General features: G+C 30.7%; 1 protein-coding gene across 1 annotated transcript in view; it reads right to left on the bottom strand.

Moving 5' to 3' along the window:
- Window positions 1-205: 205 nt before the first annotated feature.
- Window positions 206-19589, bottom strand: part of LOC124536530 (allatotropin-like) — a 29730-nt gene continuing 10346 nt past the window's right edge. The window contains exons 2-8 of the mRNA XM_047113088.1: window positions 9166-9330; window positions 8057-8176; window positions 7376-7468; window positions 6996-7095; window positions 5297-5383; window positions 2132-2219; window positions 206-1107 (exon numbers count right to left, since the gene is read on the bottom strand). Of these exons, the coding sequence (XP_046969044.1) occupies window positions 1066-1107; window positions 2132-2219; window positions 5297-5383; window positions 6996-7095; window positions 7376-7468; window positions 8057-8176; window positions 9166-9328 (693 nt within the window). The 5' untranslated portion in view covers window positions 9329-9330 and the 3' untranslated portion in view covers window positions 206-1065. The remainder of the gene's footprint in view (window positions 1108-2131; window positions 2220-5296; window positions 5384-6995; window positions 7096-7375; window positions 7469-8056; window positions 8177-9165; window positions 9331-19589) is intronic.

Below are 19589 nucleotides of genomic sequence, written 5' to 3'. Positions count from 1 at the left end.
AGCTTACAAAAGATTTTTTTAAATAATTGGTATTTAATGATAAATTTATGATATCGTTTTGCTTGTAATTTAATTTATTTTATACATTGTAATTATTCGATATAAAGTTTTATGAAACGAAGTTATATTATTGAGGAAAGCAACAGGTAACATTTTTGTATTATTACTGTATGTAAGGGATTAAATAAAAGTACTTTTTCTTTTCTTCGATACCCAATTTATTAATATTAAGTTATTCGACAGCATTAAATAAACAAACTAAGTCCAGACGGGCACCCAGAAATACATATACGACGAATTCACATATATCCTAAGCTCTATTTAGACAAATTTAAATAAATGTATGTATGTAGAGCGTTACATGAAACTACGATCTACATTATGTCAATTGACCCAGCCTATAATATAATAAATATTATTAATCAATTAAATCACCAAGGATAGCCTTTCCCCCTTAAATAAAAGGAAAAATTCGAAGTTACTCAAATAATATCTTAGTTTAAAGAAAATAAACATAATTACACATATTAAATAAATAATATTGTATAAGTCTTATATCTCGTATATTTGCTTTTAATCTCAAGAACATAGATTTTTAAATAGAGATATTTTTATATGTTTATGTAACAACGAACAACTACAAAGTTACAAGGATTAACTATAATCTTCAATGGACAATTTATGATGCGTTTACACTTTCGCTGAGACAAATAACAGTTTTAATTTCTTTATAAACTTATTAAGACTCTGATCGCAGAACGGAAAATTGCGACCATAAACCGAATGTCTAACCGATACGTTAATCGCATCACATCATCGACATTGTTATTTATTTACAAGAATATATAGTTTGTTATATAACCTAAAATTAAATAAGAAAATAAAGGCATAAAATTAATTTAGAAAATTTATATATTAAGGAAGAAGATAATATTTAACATCATATCACAGTAATATAAGTTACAAACATAGTTATAACTCAGTAAATAAACGATCTATATAAAAATATCCATAGTGTAACCGATTTAAAACGTATTCGAGTATTAACTAGAAATTGTCTATGGCTTAAACGTTCCTGAGGAGTTCGTCTGATGAAAGCAGGCCGTCCTGAAACAAATACAACATTATTCATCCGGTGATTGGTCATTTTACTTTCTAATTGTCTATAAATAAATATGAGACAACATCACATACATTACTCTGATCCCAATGTAAGTAGCTAAAGCACTTGTGTTATGGACAATCAGAAGTAACGACGGTACCACAAACACCTAGACCCAAGACAACATAGAAAACTAATGATAATCTACATCGACTCAGCCGGGAATCGAACCCAGGACCTCGGAGACCACGGAGGTCGTCAATCACAGTCTATGTCACACACAATACACACACATGTATATTTAAATGTGTGTATTAAAAATCATATCAAATTAGGATTAAGGATAAAGGCACGAAAAAATGCTCTACAATAGAGTATGTTTTCTTACGATTTCATATGAATTTACATTAAACATTACACTCTCCACGATAAGGGTCGACTGGATATTGTAATCTGTGATAAAAGTGACCAATGTTTTGATTTGATCATCTCAAGATATCAAAGAGAAACATACGACTAGAATGTGAACGGTTTAAAATATACTTTTGTTGCTATAACAGAATCACTACAAAAAACATTATTATAAAAATATAACACACTAGTTATAGCCCGCCATTTTTATGGGGTTAGTTGTCATGTGTTAGGCATAAGACGCAGCCTTCCTCGTAGTTCAAGCTTGCTTCACACCAAATTTAATCAAATTCGTTTTATTGGTTTACACATAAAAGAACGACAGACAGACAGACAAAGTTACTTTCACATTTATAATATGAATATAGATTGTGTATAAATAATTTCGTTCACGCTTACTTCACACTTATTTCATTCATTACACAAAATAATAAAAACTGTATTTAAAAGTAATTATATCAGTTAATAATTATTTCGTTTTATTCGAAATACCAATTCAATTATAAACATTTATTAAGAATATTACGAGTCGTTATCTTCAATTAATAATTTCAATGTAATTTTCGTAAAACCTCCGTATTTTGTTGAAAAAGCCATTTACATGATTAAAATGATTACCTGATTAAGGTCAATGAACTTGCGAACGACGGATCGGGCGAAGTCGGGGTTGTTAATCATCTCGTTGACAAACCAGTCCAGGGGGATACTAACAAACAGAATAAAAATATCGAGTGAATTTAGAACACAGACTAAAAAAACTTACATTCATTTTTTATCTGTGATTTTTTGTATAGTCTACATTAACCCTATAGTACAATTGGATATCAACACTCAGGCGCAATTTTTAAGCCACTATTGGTTACTTTCTTACGGATCAGAAGGAAATACAGATAAATAAATTCTAGGAAAAATGTGTGATGATTACAGTTATCAGCAATCTTAGATTAAAAAATATATAGCTACCAATCCAAAAGAAACAAATAAAGTAAGACTTTATTAAATGATATATCTAAGGCCTGTTACTATGTCAGCGTATGTGTATAATTTGTTTCTCTTTATGATTTTTAATACAGAAAATAACAAAGTTTAATTTTAAGAATGGGCAAATAGATTGTTTATTACCAAATTTTAATAACTCCCATATCTTATTACTTACAGATTACTATATATACTTATACTTAAGTATATTTTTTAATAGTTAAAATAAATCAGCTTATAAAATAGTGTTACAAATAGATTTAATAATTTTTAGTTACTACACATTTATGAATATAAAAAAAAGTCTTAATGGGATCTCGATGACTTAGGATTAAGCCCAGGATCGGGTCAAATTTTCCTCGCAAGGAATTTGCAATAGCAGTCTGGAGTTAACAGTGAGTAAGCTACTAAAAATTCCCGTGCCTCAGAGCACATGAACCGATTTGTATAGCACCTGAGCCCTGAATTCTCTCCGTGACTGTTGGATTGCTGATTGGTTTGACCCTTACACACACAGTCGCAGTAAATTAAACAAACAATGAGCTTATTTGCAGATACTGAAATTGTTTATTAAGCGTAAACAAAACGGATTTTGTATTAACTTTCAACTACACATACATAAGTAGAGCGATTCTGTAAGAATTCATTTCATATCTCACTCGGAAATTTTGATTACCCACGTACAGTAATACACAATTTTGATATGTGTATTCTATACATTTAATAATAATTATTATTAATAAAATAACAATAATAATTATTAGTGGTCAGAACGTGTGCATCTTAACCAAAGCACCACTATATATATGTGCTTAATTTGTGTTTCTGATTAATCTCGTGCTCGGCGATGAAGGAAAACATCGTGAGGAAACCTGCATGTGTCTAATTTCTTCGAAATTCTGCCACATGTGCATTCAACCAACCCACATTAAAACAGCGTGGTGGAATATGTTCAAAAAACATTCCTCAATCGAAGAGGAGGCCTTAACTCAACAGTGGGAAAGTTACAGGCTGTTACTTTACTTTACTTTAATAAAATTATTAGTCAATGTCGTATATCATATTCGGACAATACACTCCCGTGTTCTGCGATGAAATTCGAGTTTCTTCTTACAGAATAGATCTACAGGTGTTAGTGTTAGTGTTAGCTAGTGCGTATTTTAATTTAAAAATGTAATACGGATGTAGCTACAGATAATTTATTTTTCACTTTCTTTCGTAATAAGATAATATCATCTATTTAATATATAATGTGTTTTACGTTGAACCAAAAAATTAGACTACGAAAAAGATCTGCTAATGTACTTTTTTGTTGTTTAATTTTTCAGCTAAACTTTATACTTATATCACCTTATAAGCTTTTAAAGTTAATTCAGCTTAAAAGCTAGCGGAGTAAAAGTATTTGTTCATATTATAAGATTTAAAAGATAAATGAATATACTTAGTTCTTTGTTTATAACGCTCTTGACTTCCTACTCAAAAATACAAATTTGAAAAAAAAAATTAAAATTACAGGGACATATCACGTCAGTTCCCAAGATTGATGAATGATTTATATTTCTTACTGATGACCACCGTTTATGAGTGCGAATAAAAAAGAAAAAAGTGTGTCTTTCTTTTTTTTTCATCGAAATAAAACGAAGGGATGAAGAATAATTTTTCAAAGTTTTATCACAATCAGACGAATAGGTAGGATAGCATAGAGAAATAATTTACAAGCATTCATTATTATTCATTAAGACTCGTATTATAATAGACAATTTGATATTAATAAACTGTACCAAAAAGTATATTTTATAGGATTTAGATTTAATTTTGTTTTTTTAGAAAGGATATTAAAATATTCCTTTTATTTAAATACCTTTTTGGCTATCATATAAATATAATAAAACAGAATTCCATTTATACAATGGGATAAAACTTTTTGTCTTAGTCTAAAAGCCTTTTTTTCGGTAAACATAAATAATAAAGTCATCTCCGTCGAGTAAAAAACGAAGAAGGACCCATCGTCTAAATTTCTTTTGAATATTACTTTCTTAAAACTAATCCCGAAGATCTGTTTTGTTTTGAAATAGTATAATCTCTTTACCATTTGCATATTAATACGCTCCTTTTTATGGATGGCGAGAGTCGAGATGGCCAAGTAGTTAGAATGCGCGCATCTTAACCGATGATTGCGGGTTCAAAACCAAAAATTCATCTCGTGCTCAGCGGTGAAGGAAAACATCGTGAGGAAACCTGCATGTGAAAAATTTCATAGAAATTCTGCCACATGTGTATTCCACCAACCCGCATTGGAACAGCGTGGTGGAATATGTTCCAAAACCTTCTGCTCAAAGGGAGAGGAGGCATTTATCCCAGCAGTGGGATTTTGCAGGCTGTTGTTGTTGTTGTTGTTTTATGGATTCGTCAATAAAAGGGCATTACAATCTACTGGCTTTTTAATTTGTGAAAAATTGCATTATTACAGGAAAGAAACATGTATATAAACCTTATAAGCAATGAAAGAAAATATCGTGATTATTAATAATATACTTTGGAAATCAAAATAATATTAATCGATGATTAGATAATAAAACTTAAGTATATGTTATATAACTGCATTTTTAAATTAAATTTCGACAAAATACAAGCTCTTAGTATAGTCATGAGTCTCGGAGTCAAATCCTGGGTTCTCATTAACAGCTAATGGGTATAGATAGATATAAGTCTTCAGCGCAGATGTTTTTATGATGAAGAGATGATGATGATGATGATGATCAAGAGAATGTCAAAAATCCGAAATGACTATTGAATGAATCTCACCTGTCCAATGTCTTCTCTTCGGCGCCATCTTGTCCGTCTTTCTCTTGCGCTTCGAGGTTTTCCCAGAAATTGTCCAAGCCGTATACTGTTAAAATATATATTATTTAATCATTCAAATAGAGATTGTAATTTAAATCCACGCGTGAAACCTTTTTAGCGTTCAAATTAATTCTTCTCGGTAGAATCTACTTTCCGAACCGGTGGTTGCTTCACTTAATTGTAAAATGACGATTCAAAAGTACTTGTAAAAGCCTACTTGAATAAAGTTTATTTTGATTTTGAAATTATAATGATAAAAAACTACACTTATAATTGTCAGCGCTCGTACTTTATATAGAGTTGTAAAATATCGACAGAACGAAAACAAATTTCTGCTGCATTATTTACATAGATTAATTAATTTTATGATTTCTAAGGGCTTTTACGTATTCAAATCTCGCTACATCTGATAGTAGTTTTGCAAAGGGTCATCTGATGGTAAGTGATCAACACCGTCCATAGACAACAGCGCTGTAAGAAATATTACTACCACCAAATAACCTGGCATTGCCAATGCGCCACCAACCATGGGTTGTTGGAGATGTCAAATCCCTGGTGCCTGTTTACACTGGCTCACACACCTTTAAACCGAAATACAAAAATACTTAGTGCTGTTGGTAGTTTTATTATTGTAGACAAAAGTATCTTATTTATTAATTACTTACATAAATGTTGATCTGTAAACAACTCACTAAATAAATATATAATGTATACTATAGTAAAACAATCAATAATTGCGCCGTAGACAGAACAACAATGGAAAAATTTTGACAATACCACAGATTATATAGTAATAATCATTACCTGTCAAAATTTACAAGCAATTATGTTCCTTATACATTGATACAATAGTATAAATATTGTTTAAACGTTTAGATTACATATAACTTAAGCTTACCAAGCGTTTGTCAATTGTTACGGTCAGTGCGTTATCATGGCGTTACAAATATTTCTTTAAATATTTATGACAATCACAACGCGTCGGGTTAAACCTGCTACCTACGAGTTTATTTACGTATTCGTCACGCAAATGCATTTTTTTGTCCGTAAATGACAAAAAGCAAACAATTAAAGCGATGCAAAGTATTGTTTTGTAAATGTTTAGTTTTTGTTGATGTGTTTGCATGTTACAAATATACCAACCAATTCCCAAGGCTTTCTGAGGGGATATGAAGATTTAATACTTTATTATTAGACGTTGGCAGCATCAGTCGTCCAATATTGGGAGCGAATTATTAGTTGGACCTTAAGTCAAGTCCAATATTGGAAGCAAGTCTCCAATATACCATTATTGGATTCGTATTATTATTTTAAGCGTGATATTTTTATGGGCGATGTACCTCCGTTTGCTGTTCCCTGTCTTTTTCCGTAACCCCTCGCAAACAGTACGTTGGATTTTGGCTGGAAACCACCTCTGGTCACTCTTACTTCATCGTCTGGTATATTCGTACATAACAGGAATGATTATAAAAATTGTTTTTTTTTTTTAATTAATTTAAAAAAAGAAGAATGACATTGAATTCATCTTCTCTATCTTATCTATGATTTTTTTAATATTGTTAATAAAATAATTAATGTATAGAATCGTATGTCAATTTTCGATTCTTAATAATTGACCAATTGTTCTTTGAGTCAACGTTTTGTTATACTTTCGAGTAATTTAGCTCCATTTCCCATTCCCTCCCTCTTTCCATATCCTCTCGCGATAAGTACGCTGGAGTTTGGCCTGAAAGTGCCTCTGGTCACTCTAATTTCCTCCTCTGTTAGAATGTCAATGCAATTACTTTAACCGAATTCTCACGCGATCTTAAGAGGGATTCAGAAAAGCGCCATAAAGTATAATAAAAATATATTTTTATTTCGCATTAATAGTACGCGTACGAATTAATTTATAGAAAGCTTTTTATATTTTCTATAATTGAAGAACACTAGTAGCAAGCGTGATCTTCACAATTATGAAACATATATTTATTTTTTTTAGTTTTTCTATTTTATATAAAAGCTTGGAAGCGTTTAAGCAGTCGACGGCTCGCTTTTTACCTTCCTCATTGAGGTCATCGCTACTCCTTTTGCCAAATTCATAAGCCACCATCAAGGGGCCTTTAGGGTCAAACTTCCTGCGAACTGGTTCATCTGTTGAAGTAGTGATTTGTGCAAAGTGTAATGTATATGTAATGTTAATTTGTATGTAATGAGTTAACATGGAAGCAATCCGGTCTACGGGTCACACGATTCTCTTACATTCTAACAATTATATAAGCTACATATTAGACACTTAAAAAGATTTATATCAAGGTTCTATGATAACACTTCTTGGTACTTTCCGGTGATTGTAGTGTAACCGAATAATTTTGAACGCATCATTAAAATATTCATAAAATATTTTTCAAACGAGAAACAAAAGCTTCAGATCGCAACAGTTTAAACTTGAAACTTTCCACTTTAGCCTTTGGGGCTTCGTTAAAATTATAACGCGATATAAAAGTGAGACCCTCGACTAAGACGGAAAATTTCAATCTATTTTATCTCGTAATAAATTACATTTCATTGGCTCGAACGACACACAAGCGGCGGACAAAGAGAGCTAATCAGATGGTTTTTTAACCAGCCCAAATGGATTTTCTTGTTCAAGCTGTACTGTGTACTTGTATTGCCACAGCACTCCTTTGCAATTTGCTGGTCATTCAGCAACCGGAACACCGATTAGGTTCTTTATTGTACCTTCTGCGTCCAATTCGGGCGTTCTTTTGCCAAAATCTCTTGCTATTCCGACGGAAGGACTCTTAAATGTTGGCGTACCGCGATTTGTGCGATCCGACGATGTCTGATGATCGACGTCGCCTTAAGAATAATGCTTTAATGAAGTGTACTTCTTATTTTGTAGAATTACAGATAAAATTTACCGTTTTGTGAAACATATGATAAACTAATCAACAGAAAAAGTAGTAACATATATACGATATACGTACGTAAGGTACGATATATATGACATCTTTTAGCGATAAAAACCGTAATTTACTTTGATAGTATTGTAACATTTTTTCAAAATAAATTATATTAAGATTAATATAGTTTATATTTGACAAAATGCTACATTACGCTGAAAATCAATGATTTAAATATATTTAATGTTTTTGAAGAAATTCAACACTTAAAACTTACTATAAAACAGTTTGAACTAGTTGTACTGCAGTCCTAAGCATCTCTTTGTGGAAGATAATAAAACTCAAACGGAATTCTCTTGTTAAACTGTTTGATAAATAGTTTGATTAACTATCTAACAATTATTTTATACAGTGTAAGTAAAAGTGATCTTTCATATAAAAAATATAAGCAGTTGCTTGGCAAGTGTAACACATCAAATTTATTTAAAAGTCGCATAATAATAGATGTGTTATAGTATCATAATACAGCGTGGCAACATTCACACTAAAAATCTTAAAAGTATATACTGGCTGTATGTATAAGGCTTAGTTAAGAAAGATTTAAAAAAAAAGGTTCGTGTTCTTATATAAACTCGTAAGTTGTACTTTTCTTTCGTAGTTAAAATTAATACATAGTTGTTATTGTACGCAAATAATTATTTACAATAAAATATTAAAAATATACTCAATAATATTAAAATAAGAATAATAATTATGACAAATATAATTCATTCTCTCAGCACTACTATAACACGAATCAAATATTTAATCATTCTAAATTTAAATTTGTAATAAGACAAACATGTTAAAAAATATAAGGTCTGAAGTTATCTATGGAGATAGTCTTGACACAATCAAATATCAAAAATCATAAACGTGTAATTTTTGAAGTATTTTGTCACTCACGTTCGGTTCTGGCGCGCTTGCCGAAGCCTCTGGCCGTCATCATTTCTACGTTTTTGAAGCCGCGTGTGGGGCGCTGTTGTTTTCTTGTGAGCCGGCCGTCGGGAGCACCCTCGGAGACGCAGAGGCACACCGCCACAAAAACTGCTAGTACTGTGATATTCATGACTGAAAAAAACGCTATATTATAATAAGCCTCTTTAAAACAAAATTGTGTTTATCGCTGTACGTTTTTTTAAGATAATGTTAGTTTGTTTCAATTGTCTTGTTTATAAAATACTTTCATTGCAGGAGGGGAAAATGAAAACAATAGGATTCAAAATTACTTAGTCAATTTTGAAAATGAATCAAAACAGGTTCTTTTTCTCCAACATCAGGTTGGACATTTTCTTATTAAAATTTTGTATAATACCGCTAATTTTAAGGATATATTTTGTTTCAAACCGTTTAGATATTTGCTTTAAATCTCATGCCAATCACTCATGACGAATAATTTGTAACAGTTTGATCAATTAAAAATAATTTGAACTTCCGGTACAGTAACACCGCGCCAAATTTCCAGCTGCGTCAGCTCGAGTTGTTTTCGTAACAAATTGTCGACGTTCGTCAACGAACGTGCCTGCTGTATCTCACACAACTTAGCACTTAGTGCAAAAAGACGAAACATAATGGATCCACTCGGACGCCATTACAAGGTTTGCCTTAAACTAATGTACTGTAGAATTTGCTCAACGGGAAAAAGAAATATAGAACAAATTCACTGCTCTTAAATTTGTCCTTTTAAAGTCACCTGTGTAAATGTCTCGCTTAACTCGATTACAAAGCTACGATAAGTTGGAATTTATAAAGAAAATATTGGATTTATTGAACGTTTCTCTTTTTCTAATCTAACCGAACACCATTTATGGGGTTGCTTTAAGTTTAAACGAACTGTAGAGTTTGCGGAACGAGGACCTACCTAAACTTTACAACTATGAAACTCTACCTAAGCTATATCAAGTAAACAGCGAGAGAAAGTTGTTGTATTAATTTTATCGATTTTTTTTGTTAGTGTATAACGAGAGTTCTAATGATGATTCATTATTTAAAATATAATTCTTTTTTTTAAATTATTTATTCCAAATTTGATTTTATTAATTATATTACATAACACCAAGAGATATCAAATATATAATACATCAGTTGTCAAATAGAGAAGAAAAAGATAGTAAAAAAATTTGATTTTACCTATTTCTAAATAGATGTAATAATGAACATTACTATAATAAACTATTATAATTATTATAGCATTACGATTATTTGGCTGTCTAAATAATATCATTTACAAAAAAAAATATATAACAGCTTACTGTGAGAATTCAAATTAAAAATGTAAAAAAGGTAATATATATCACCTCTTTGGAAATTTCTACCTTACTAAAATGTACGTTTTAGTAGTAAGTTATACTCCACAAGCTAACAAGGCGTGACGTGCCAGCAGGTTTATGGGTCATTACAGGAACACTAACTCCACACTCAGACTTTTATAGTTGTCACATAGAGAGCGCCTGTTAGTAGGCTTTTACGGGAAAGTAATAGATATCTCCAACAATATATATGTAAAAGGTGAGGCCGTAAAAACTACAGTACAATATTTCTTATAATAGTTAGATGATCATTTTAACATAATGATATGGCATGATAATCAAAATTTTTTAACTATAGACTAGAAGTGTCAATACTGATTATAGACTCCTCCCCTCCCCACCCCTAAGTTTAAGTGTAGCTCACTGCACTACTTGATTTAGTGCGCATCAATTACACGCAACGCAGAATGGATGGAGATGGTTAGAACGCGTACATCTTATTATGATTACGGGTTCGAGCCGAGGTACCAATTAATTTCCATTTGCTTAATTTGTCTTTGTAACTCATTTTGCACTTGCTGATGCAGTAAATCATCACGAACTGTCACATGTGTATCGTCGAAGCTGCATTGAAGCAGTATGGTGGAAGATGGCCCAGTGGTTAGAACGCGTGCATCTTAACCGATGACTGTGGGTTCAAACTCAGGCAAGCACCTCTGAATATTCATGTGCTTAAATGTGTTTTTATAATTCATTCATGCTCGTGATCGGTGGTGAAGGAAAACATCGTGAGGAAACCTGCATGTGTCTGATTTCATAGAAATTCACACATTGCATATGTTCCAAGCCTTGTCCTCAAAGGATGAGGAGGCCTTAGCCCAGCAGTGGGAAATTTACAGCCTGCTATTTTTGTTATTCTTAGTGTAAGATCACCCCCTAACCCAAATGTTGGGGAATATACAGACTGTTCATATTATATACATTGTGTATTATTTTAATTACTTTGGTATTGGTTCGTTTACAATTTGCTATTACTAAACAGAAACTATTAAAGAAGCCTTATAAGCTAATCCAACTGTCTATCATCAATACTGTTCTATTAATATCCAACTATATTGAAATGACGAGCTATTTAAGGTACAGACGTTACTAAAACCATTAATCGCATAAGTTTATTATAGAGCATTTAACATATCATGTTAGTTGTGTATTCTGTTAATAATCTTGCTCGCATTGTTTGTAAGTCAAGTAGGTTTCAACTGCCGGACTTTTTCGGTATTTCCCGCCTTATTTCATGTAATATTCTTTTTTTTGTGGTTTTTATCTGTGCCAAAAGGGCACAGATTATTTCTTCAATGTCACGTGCGATTTATATTCTTAAACTAAAAGTTATTGATGATGATGATGATGATGACATTGACGTTTTGTTTTTTTTTATTATACAATAAGCAAGGTTGAACAGCATTCTAACAAGACGGATTATCAAGTTCAGGAACAATGTCTTTACTTCCTTTCCGAGGATCAGAAATGTAATGTTGATACTGATAATTTCTAAGCCGAAAAACTTAATATGTATTGTATTATTATAAAATAAAGAACTACGGAAAAAAACAGAGAATTTTTGTATAAACACATAAAATATACATTTTATTTTAGTACTTAATTTAATAAGAACGTTTTTAATGCTTGTTACTTAAATAATTGTTATTGTTACATAATAATATTTCTGGTTTCAATAAAAACTGATGTATTTTGAAATGCGATCGAAATTTGGGTTTCAATAATATAATTATCATGAACTTTATGAATCTGAGTTAGAGTTTCATAACATTAGGCTTAAGGTAAAAGAAAGTGACTAAGGTACATTCGTATAAAACAGGTTACGTTTCATGTTTACAACTTATTTAACTAACAATAGAACCTTTAATGTCAGATTCTCTGTTATAATATAATAGCACATTTTTAATGATGAAACATAAAAACATAATCCTTTGTTCTCAATTAACTTCCAACTATATAGCCAGTTTTTTCTTATTCTTTCTAGCACAGAAACAATGTACCTACATTGTTTCTCGCCTACGCGTGAGAAATGACAGTATAAATCGTAAGTTATATTAAGGTATCTTTGTCTTGTATACAAAATATCGCGATGATCGATCGAGTGGTTAAGACGTGAAATCGTAACAGACAAACCAACTTACCCATTTGTAACATCAGTTAGGATATGTATGTATCTTGTCTAATTATATTGAAATTTCTAAACGTGCATTTGACATGCATTTCAAGCAGACAGTACGCTCAAACGAATAAATATGGTACCTGCGTCTGTTTATTTAGAACGTACAAACATTTTCAACTCTGTTTATGTAAATGTTAGACGTTTCGCAAATGCTTTAAATGTGTTACTTTAGAGTTAATTAATATATCCATTTTGAATGATACAAACACGTGTAAAACAGATTTATGTATTGGTAGTAGTCGCTCGCGGCTTTCCTCGCGTTTGAGGGTATTGGTGGTCACGTGTTAGGCAAAAAGAAGTTCAAGTTTGTCCCATATCAAATTTCATCAAATTCGGTTCAGCGGTTTGGTCGTGAAAGAGCGATAGAAAGACAGACAGAGTTACTTTCACATTTATAATATTAATATAGTATTTGCAAATTTGAACACAATCAGATTTTTTCTTATTATAATTTTATTGCATGAATTTTTTTTATTCGAATTTCAAATAATTGAATCAATATAAATGTCAAAAATCAAAATAAAATTTATTCAAGTGAGCTTTTACAAGCACTTTTGAATCGTCATTTAACAATTAAGTGAAGCTACCGATTCGGAAAGTAGATTCTAACGAGAAGAACCGGCAAGAAACTCAGTAGTTACGCTTTTTCAACATTTAAAAAAATACAGTCATGTTAGTTAACAGAATTATTTAAATTAATACATCGTGCCTGGAAGTCAATAGGTATTAATTCCACGGCTTTTTATCATCTACAAAATTTTCTATCTATGTTCAATATCAATTCATTAAATAATAAATCTCGTCGTATAATACGTATGTCGTCAAATTAAATCTTATTTGTGTCTGACAGGTCTTCAGTAAAAGTTATCCTCGACATGAGCAATGAGAGCCGCAAGGGTTTTATTCCAAAGTAATTTATGTAGATAATGTTGAATTTATTTCTGGATATACAACTATATTTGAATTAACTTGATTCGTTATTAACTTCTATAAACATATTAAGTAAGTTGTTTTATTGAAAAGTTATTATTAAAAAAAGTTAACTGCTGCATATGGAATATATCTCATAAGGCGTGGTTTTCTTTATTAAAATGTCTTATTTCTTTTACATATAAAAGTAACAACCTTTAAATCGCCCACTATTTATATATACCTTATAGCTAAGGCCCTTTCTGGAGGAGCTTTGGGGGTAATTTCACCACGCTGCTCCAATATGTTTAGCAGATACATAGGTTTCGTTGAAATTAGACACATGAAGGTTTTCTCACGATATTTTCCTTCACCTCGAGCACTCCTATCTCGGCTAATATAAAAATAATATATAATAATAATTAATAAAATAATTATCAATTTTTTTTTTTTTTAATTTAATATCTACTTGTCAATATATTTTTATTGATGTCGATCCTTGTTGTTTGTTGAAAGAGAAATAGCGGACGAGTTAATCATATTTTTTAATTATTAAATTACTTGGTACGTCAGCTTTGACACGTCGTGAGAGTGTAAATTAAATTAGCACATTACTGTTAAGAGTTGCAGTATCATTTGATTCATAATCATCACTACATAGTAAAAAATAAAATCACTTTCTGTCTCTATGTCTCTTTATATTCATAAATCCTAAAAAACGAAGTAACGGATTTTAATTCGGTTTTTTTAATAGATAGAGTGATTAGAGAGGAAGGTTTTTGTGTAAAATACATGGACAATATAGTAAAGAAACACTGATAATTTAAAAAGTTTGTAATGTGTTGTCATGATTAAACAAATTCTTTAGTATATTTAGTATCAGTATTATACCCGTGCGAAGCCGGGGCGAGACGCTAATACATTATAAACTTAAGTGGACAAACAGAAAATCATTTAAAAGTATCGTTGACTACGATTAAATATACATAAAACACATAAATTAAATACATTTTACGCGGTTGAATAAAACGTTAGAAGTTTACAAATTAAGCAATTACAAAATTTAACAACGTTCGTTTGTACAGATTCTACTCTATATCTATTCTATGTATGTAGTAGTCGGACTTGATATGAAACTCGATTTGTTTTTAACGGCCACTGTACAGAAACGAGCACCGAATGGACTACAGGATTATATGCAATATTTTTAATGAATGCCGAATGCGTTTGGCGTATGAAAATTTGTCAGTTATAATTGGCAGTGTTCATGCATAGCGATTGTAATGTCTGTTTTTTATATATGTCACTTATTACATAACAAATAAGGTACTAAATCGTATGTAATCTGCTTTCATTTGATATTCTTGTCAGTGATATTAAATAAATTTCTTTCTTGCATTGCATCTGATGTTATGACACAAATGTCATATAATTTAATTGTATTTATATAATAAAAAATTACATTGAAATTTAATTGAAATTTTGGATCTTAATATTCACTGGTTCAAACGAGTATAAATCATATTTTAATTTCAATTATTACAGAATCTCTGTCTTAGTAAATATTCCGAGGTTACTTTTACTTGTTCCGAAGATTGTCATTACAGGATAATCTCATTATCTCCTATCCTTGTACCATCTCCGAAGTTTATATTACTGTTTTTGTTTGCGCCAATATTAATGAAAATTTCATACCTGCTAAGGTTATCTGGACTGCAATTACATTAAAATTTAATTGTCTTTGTTTTTCGTAACCAAAAATAAAGTAAAACCATTTTTTTTTTTTTAATAAATATTAAAATGCAGACAGACTGGTTGTAGGTACACGACGGAAGTGTAGGAAATGCTTAACTATTCTTTACACTCTTCAATTCGTTGCTAACTGTGGGAACTAAGAATTTAAAGAACGTAAGAAAGATGTGTAATGTTTTTGTTTCCTTAATAACCCTCAACGCTTAAACTAAAGCACTACACAGTATTTAGGTGCAGAATAACTCAGGAGTGGGTGGTATCTACCCGGGTAAACTTACACGATACTTTACCACCAAGCAGAGTCTTAACAAGCAAAACTATTATATATAATACTGTATTAAGTGATCGCATATCATTTTTACTCAGTACTATAATATACATTCAACAATAAAACCTGTGAATTTCCCACTGCTGGGCTAAGGCCTCCTCTCCCCTTGAGGAGAAGGTTTTGGAACATATTCCATCACGCTTTTCGAATGCGGGTTGGTGGAATACACATGTGACAGATTTTTTCCTTCAATTCGAGATGAATTATAAACACAATTAAGCACATGAAAATTCAGTGGTGCTTGCCTGGGTTTGAACAGGCAATCATCGGTTAAGATACATGCGTTCTAACCACTGGGCCATCTCGGCCATATATTATATATTCAAAACATTTGTATTCGAAAATTTTACTACAAGACAAACAATACAATACAAACGATAATACTTATTTAATAACAAAACTCAAATCAAATATTTCAACGAAACACTATCAGATATACACATATACTTTCTCAATAAAGAAATCCCAGTAATGCAAACGTTCGTTGTTTTGCATTTTCAAGTGACGATCTTTCTTTTGAAACGACGATGATGAATATCGAGTTGTCTTATATACGAGCGAAACCGTATAACGCCCACGCAATACAATACCGCCATCGCAATAAAAAACGTCTTCAAGTCATTGTTAGAATACTAAGGAACATAAAATACTAGCCGAGCACATCACTTGTTTGAAAATAGAACTATTTTTGAAATCATTGTTTTTTAAATATCATGAATTTATCAATTTTTTTGAATGTTATTTTACAAAGAGTTTTTATATGCATAGCTTTTTGTTCGTATTTTTAAATATTTCATTACGATTTTCAATATTTCGCGCTTGATATGTCAATAGTCTAAATTTAAAAAAAGCTGATATTGCTTACTGCAAATAAACCTACATATATATCATATCATAGATATAGATGAAAAAATATTTATACACATTACAAAAAAGACGTATATATAAGTGGATATATGGATAGACGATACTAACATTTAATCGACGTATTAAAGTGAGTCATTATTTCAAATGAGTCGTAAAAAGAATGCAGAGCAATTTAAGATGCCTTTAATGGTAAATCCTATAGTTTAATTATAAGATTATTTCATTTTATTAAAAAATATAAAACCTTATTCAGAAATGAATGGATTCGAACCAAGCCAGCTGATTTTTGAACATCGTATCGTTGTTCTAAATTTGAAATATCCGCTTAGATTTTGAAAACTGGTGAATGTGTTCTTAAAAAAGTTGAAGTTTTTTTTTATTTGATTATGACCCAATAAAACACACTTAACATACAATCAATTTGATTTACAATGGCGTTACGTTACAATAGACATAATTTTTGTAATGAAATAATTAAATTACCGATTCCCATGAGAAATGTATGAAGTGCTTAAATGGTAATTGTAATAGTAGCCAAATATAACCGCACCCAAAATAGAGCGTTATGAGAGTACAAAAGGCTTTATAAATAATTATATGAACGCACCGTCCAAAATTAAATAACACCAAGGTCGATTAATTATAATTTACACTTATAATTCTCTCCTGAATTAAATATGCCTGAAAATATCCGTATGATAGAAACGGTAGATAAAAAAGGGATCTTCATAATTATATAGTTGGTTCAAGCTATGAAATATGTCGTTTCAGACTGTATTCAGATCCGTGCGTTTGTTCAGAGTTGCATTTTAGCAACTAAATATCATCAATAAATATAACTTTATTATTACAGATATGATAAATTTCACTAAGTTTATTTTCATTGATTTTCATATAAAATACATAAATGTTACTGAATTAAATACCTAACATTGGTAAAGAAAAGAGTAAGTAACTTAGTATGTTAACTGAAAATGACAATCAAAGTCTTTGTACCTTTGTATATGGCATATTTGATTATTGAGTGTTCTCGTTTCAAATAGGTCATATTTATAATCAATCAGAAACTAAGAAATATCTTAATTATATTTAACCAACTCATATTCAACTACATGCAGTTGGAATCTTCGCTGACCACTGATGAAGTAATTACTGGCTTCGTTTCAACTAAACCAATTTACTCGATTCAATAGCACCTTTGATTCCATGAGTATTGACCACGCTTTAATATAACTGAGAAGGATCATCTTACCACCTATACTGTAATTACAGATCAGACCTTAATCAGACCCTCTTCTCTGTAATTTGTTGAAGTCTTGGAGCAATTATCGTCTTCAGTAGCCATGCAACTGCACTGATCAGGTTAATACATATATAAATTTACGATCGTCAGATAAATAGCTGTTCCAAATTTAAATTTGATATTTTATATACATACAGCATAGAGTAAACATATCTTACAAAAAACGAATAAGGAAATCTACATATGACTAATTATATTGAAATTCTGCCACATGTGTTTTCTGACCCACATTGGTGAGTGATGAAATAAACTCTTAAACTTTTCCTCAAAAGGAGAATAGGCCTTAGTAAAGTCATACATAGGTATTTGGTACACACATACAAGATGTTACTGTATACTGGTGCTACATACAGTTTCATTGAAAAAAAGACAAATAATTTTATTATTATTTCGTATGAAAAGTAAAACAGTGTTAATTTTGATCATCAAAAAATTAACCTAACGATTCGCCCGTATTAATTGAAATACTACAAGCGTTAAGAAATAGTTCATTGTATTTTATGTATAACTTGAATATCCTTTGAGTAATTAAGCCTTAGTGGGTAAGTTTAATTGATCAGAAGCGGTATACTTTGCCTCAGAGTCTGTTTAATATAAAGTAATTTAATACCAAATAATTTAAATAAAGTTGCCCAAAACAATATTTTGTGAGTAATGTTTACATATAATTACTATTATAATTTTTATTTTTTATATTAATTTTAAGACACGTACAGGGTATGCACGTTGCTTCTGAATACCCTTAAACCAATATAACAAACTAGTTTAATGTTAAAGGTCTTCTTTGGTTTCTAATAAAAACCTCTTTTGTTAAACCTCTTTTGTGATCACTGAACCAGCGCTTTCATGAACAAAGACGGATATGTAATATGAATCATCTTTTGTTTTTAGTATAAACATGGAAACTTTAAGGCTTTGGCAGAGGAATTTAGGATTTAAATAAAAATTCTCCTCACATACACCAACGCTGTTTGCTCATGAATATTATTTTTACAGTGTTTAAAATATATTCATACTTAAAATGAAAATGACAAAAGATGAGAAATAATTAAATGCAGTAAAAATTAAATTCAAAGGATGGGTTCAGTGGGGACAATATGTACCAACCGAAAATTGCAAGTTCAAATCTTAAGCTAAATATTCGTATGATAATTATATTTGTTCATAATTTTTTCCTGATATGCTTTGTATTATGTCTAAAAATTCCCTTTAAGAGACGTGGAGACTTCAACGGTGACATCGTACTCATTCTTTTATATTATATCTTACTAAGCGTTTGTACAAGTTTAAAAATATCACCGCGTAATGCCTTTTTGGACTACTTCACAAAGCAATCTTGCTTTCCCAGAGAGAAACCACGGAAATGGTATTAAAAAGATAAATTTAAATTAAGAACATGAAATCGGATGAAACTGGAGTGAATAATGATATTTTCCTTTAGAAACTGCATAGAGTGATTGTGATAAAAAAAGTCATCTCACTTATTGGAGCTGGCAACACTACAATGGCAATTAACAGAAAATTTAATCTCTTGGTATAATTGAATTGAGTCCGTATTTTTTGTTTACTATCAAATATTGTAAAAACAAAATATTTGACAAATGATTTTGTTTTTTCTATATATTATTGTCTAAAAATATATTCCTTAATCCGCATATTATATCAAAGCTGACAAATATTGTG

Source organism: Vanessa cardui, chromosome 16 (genome assembly GCF_905220365.1).
Source record: "Vanessa cardui chromosome 16, ilVanCard2.1, whole genome shotgun sequence".
In the NCBI taxonomy this organism is placed as follows: Eukaryota; Metazoa; Arthropoda; class Insecta; order Lepidoptera; family Nymphalidae; genus Vanessa; species Vanessa cardui.
The sequence above is the reverse complement of the archived record's forward strand: the minus strand, read 5'-3'. Positions and strand labels throughout refer to the sequence as shown.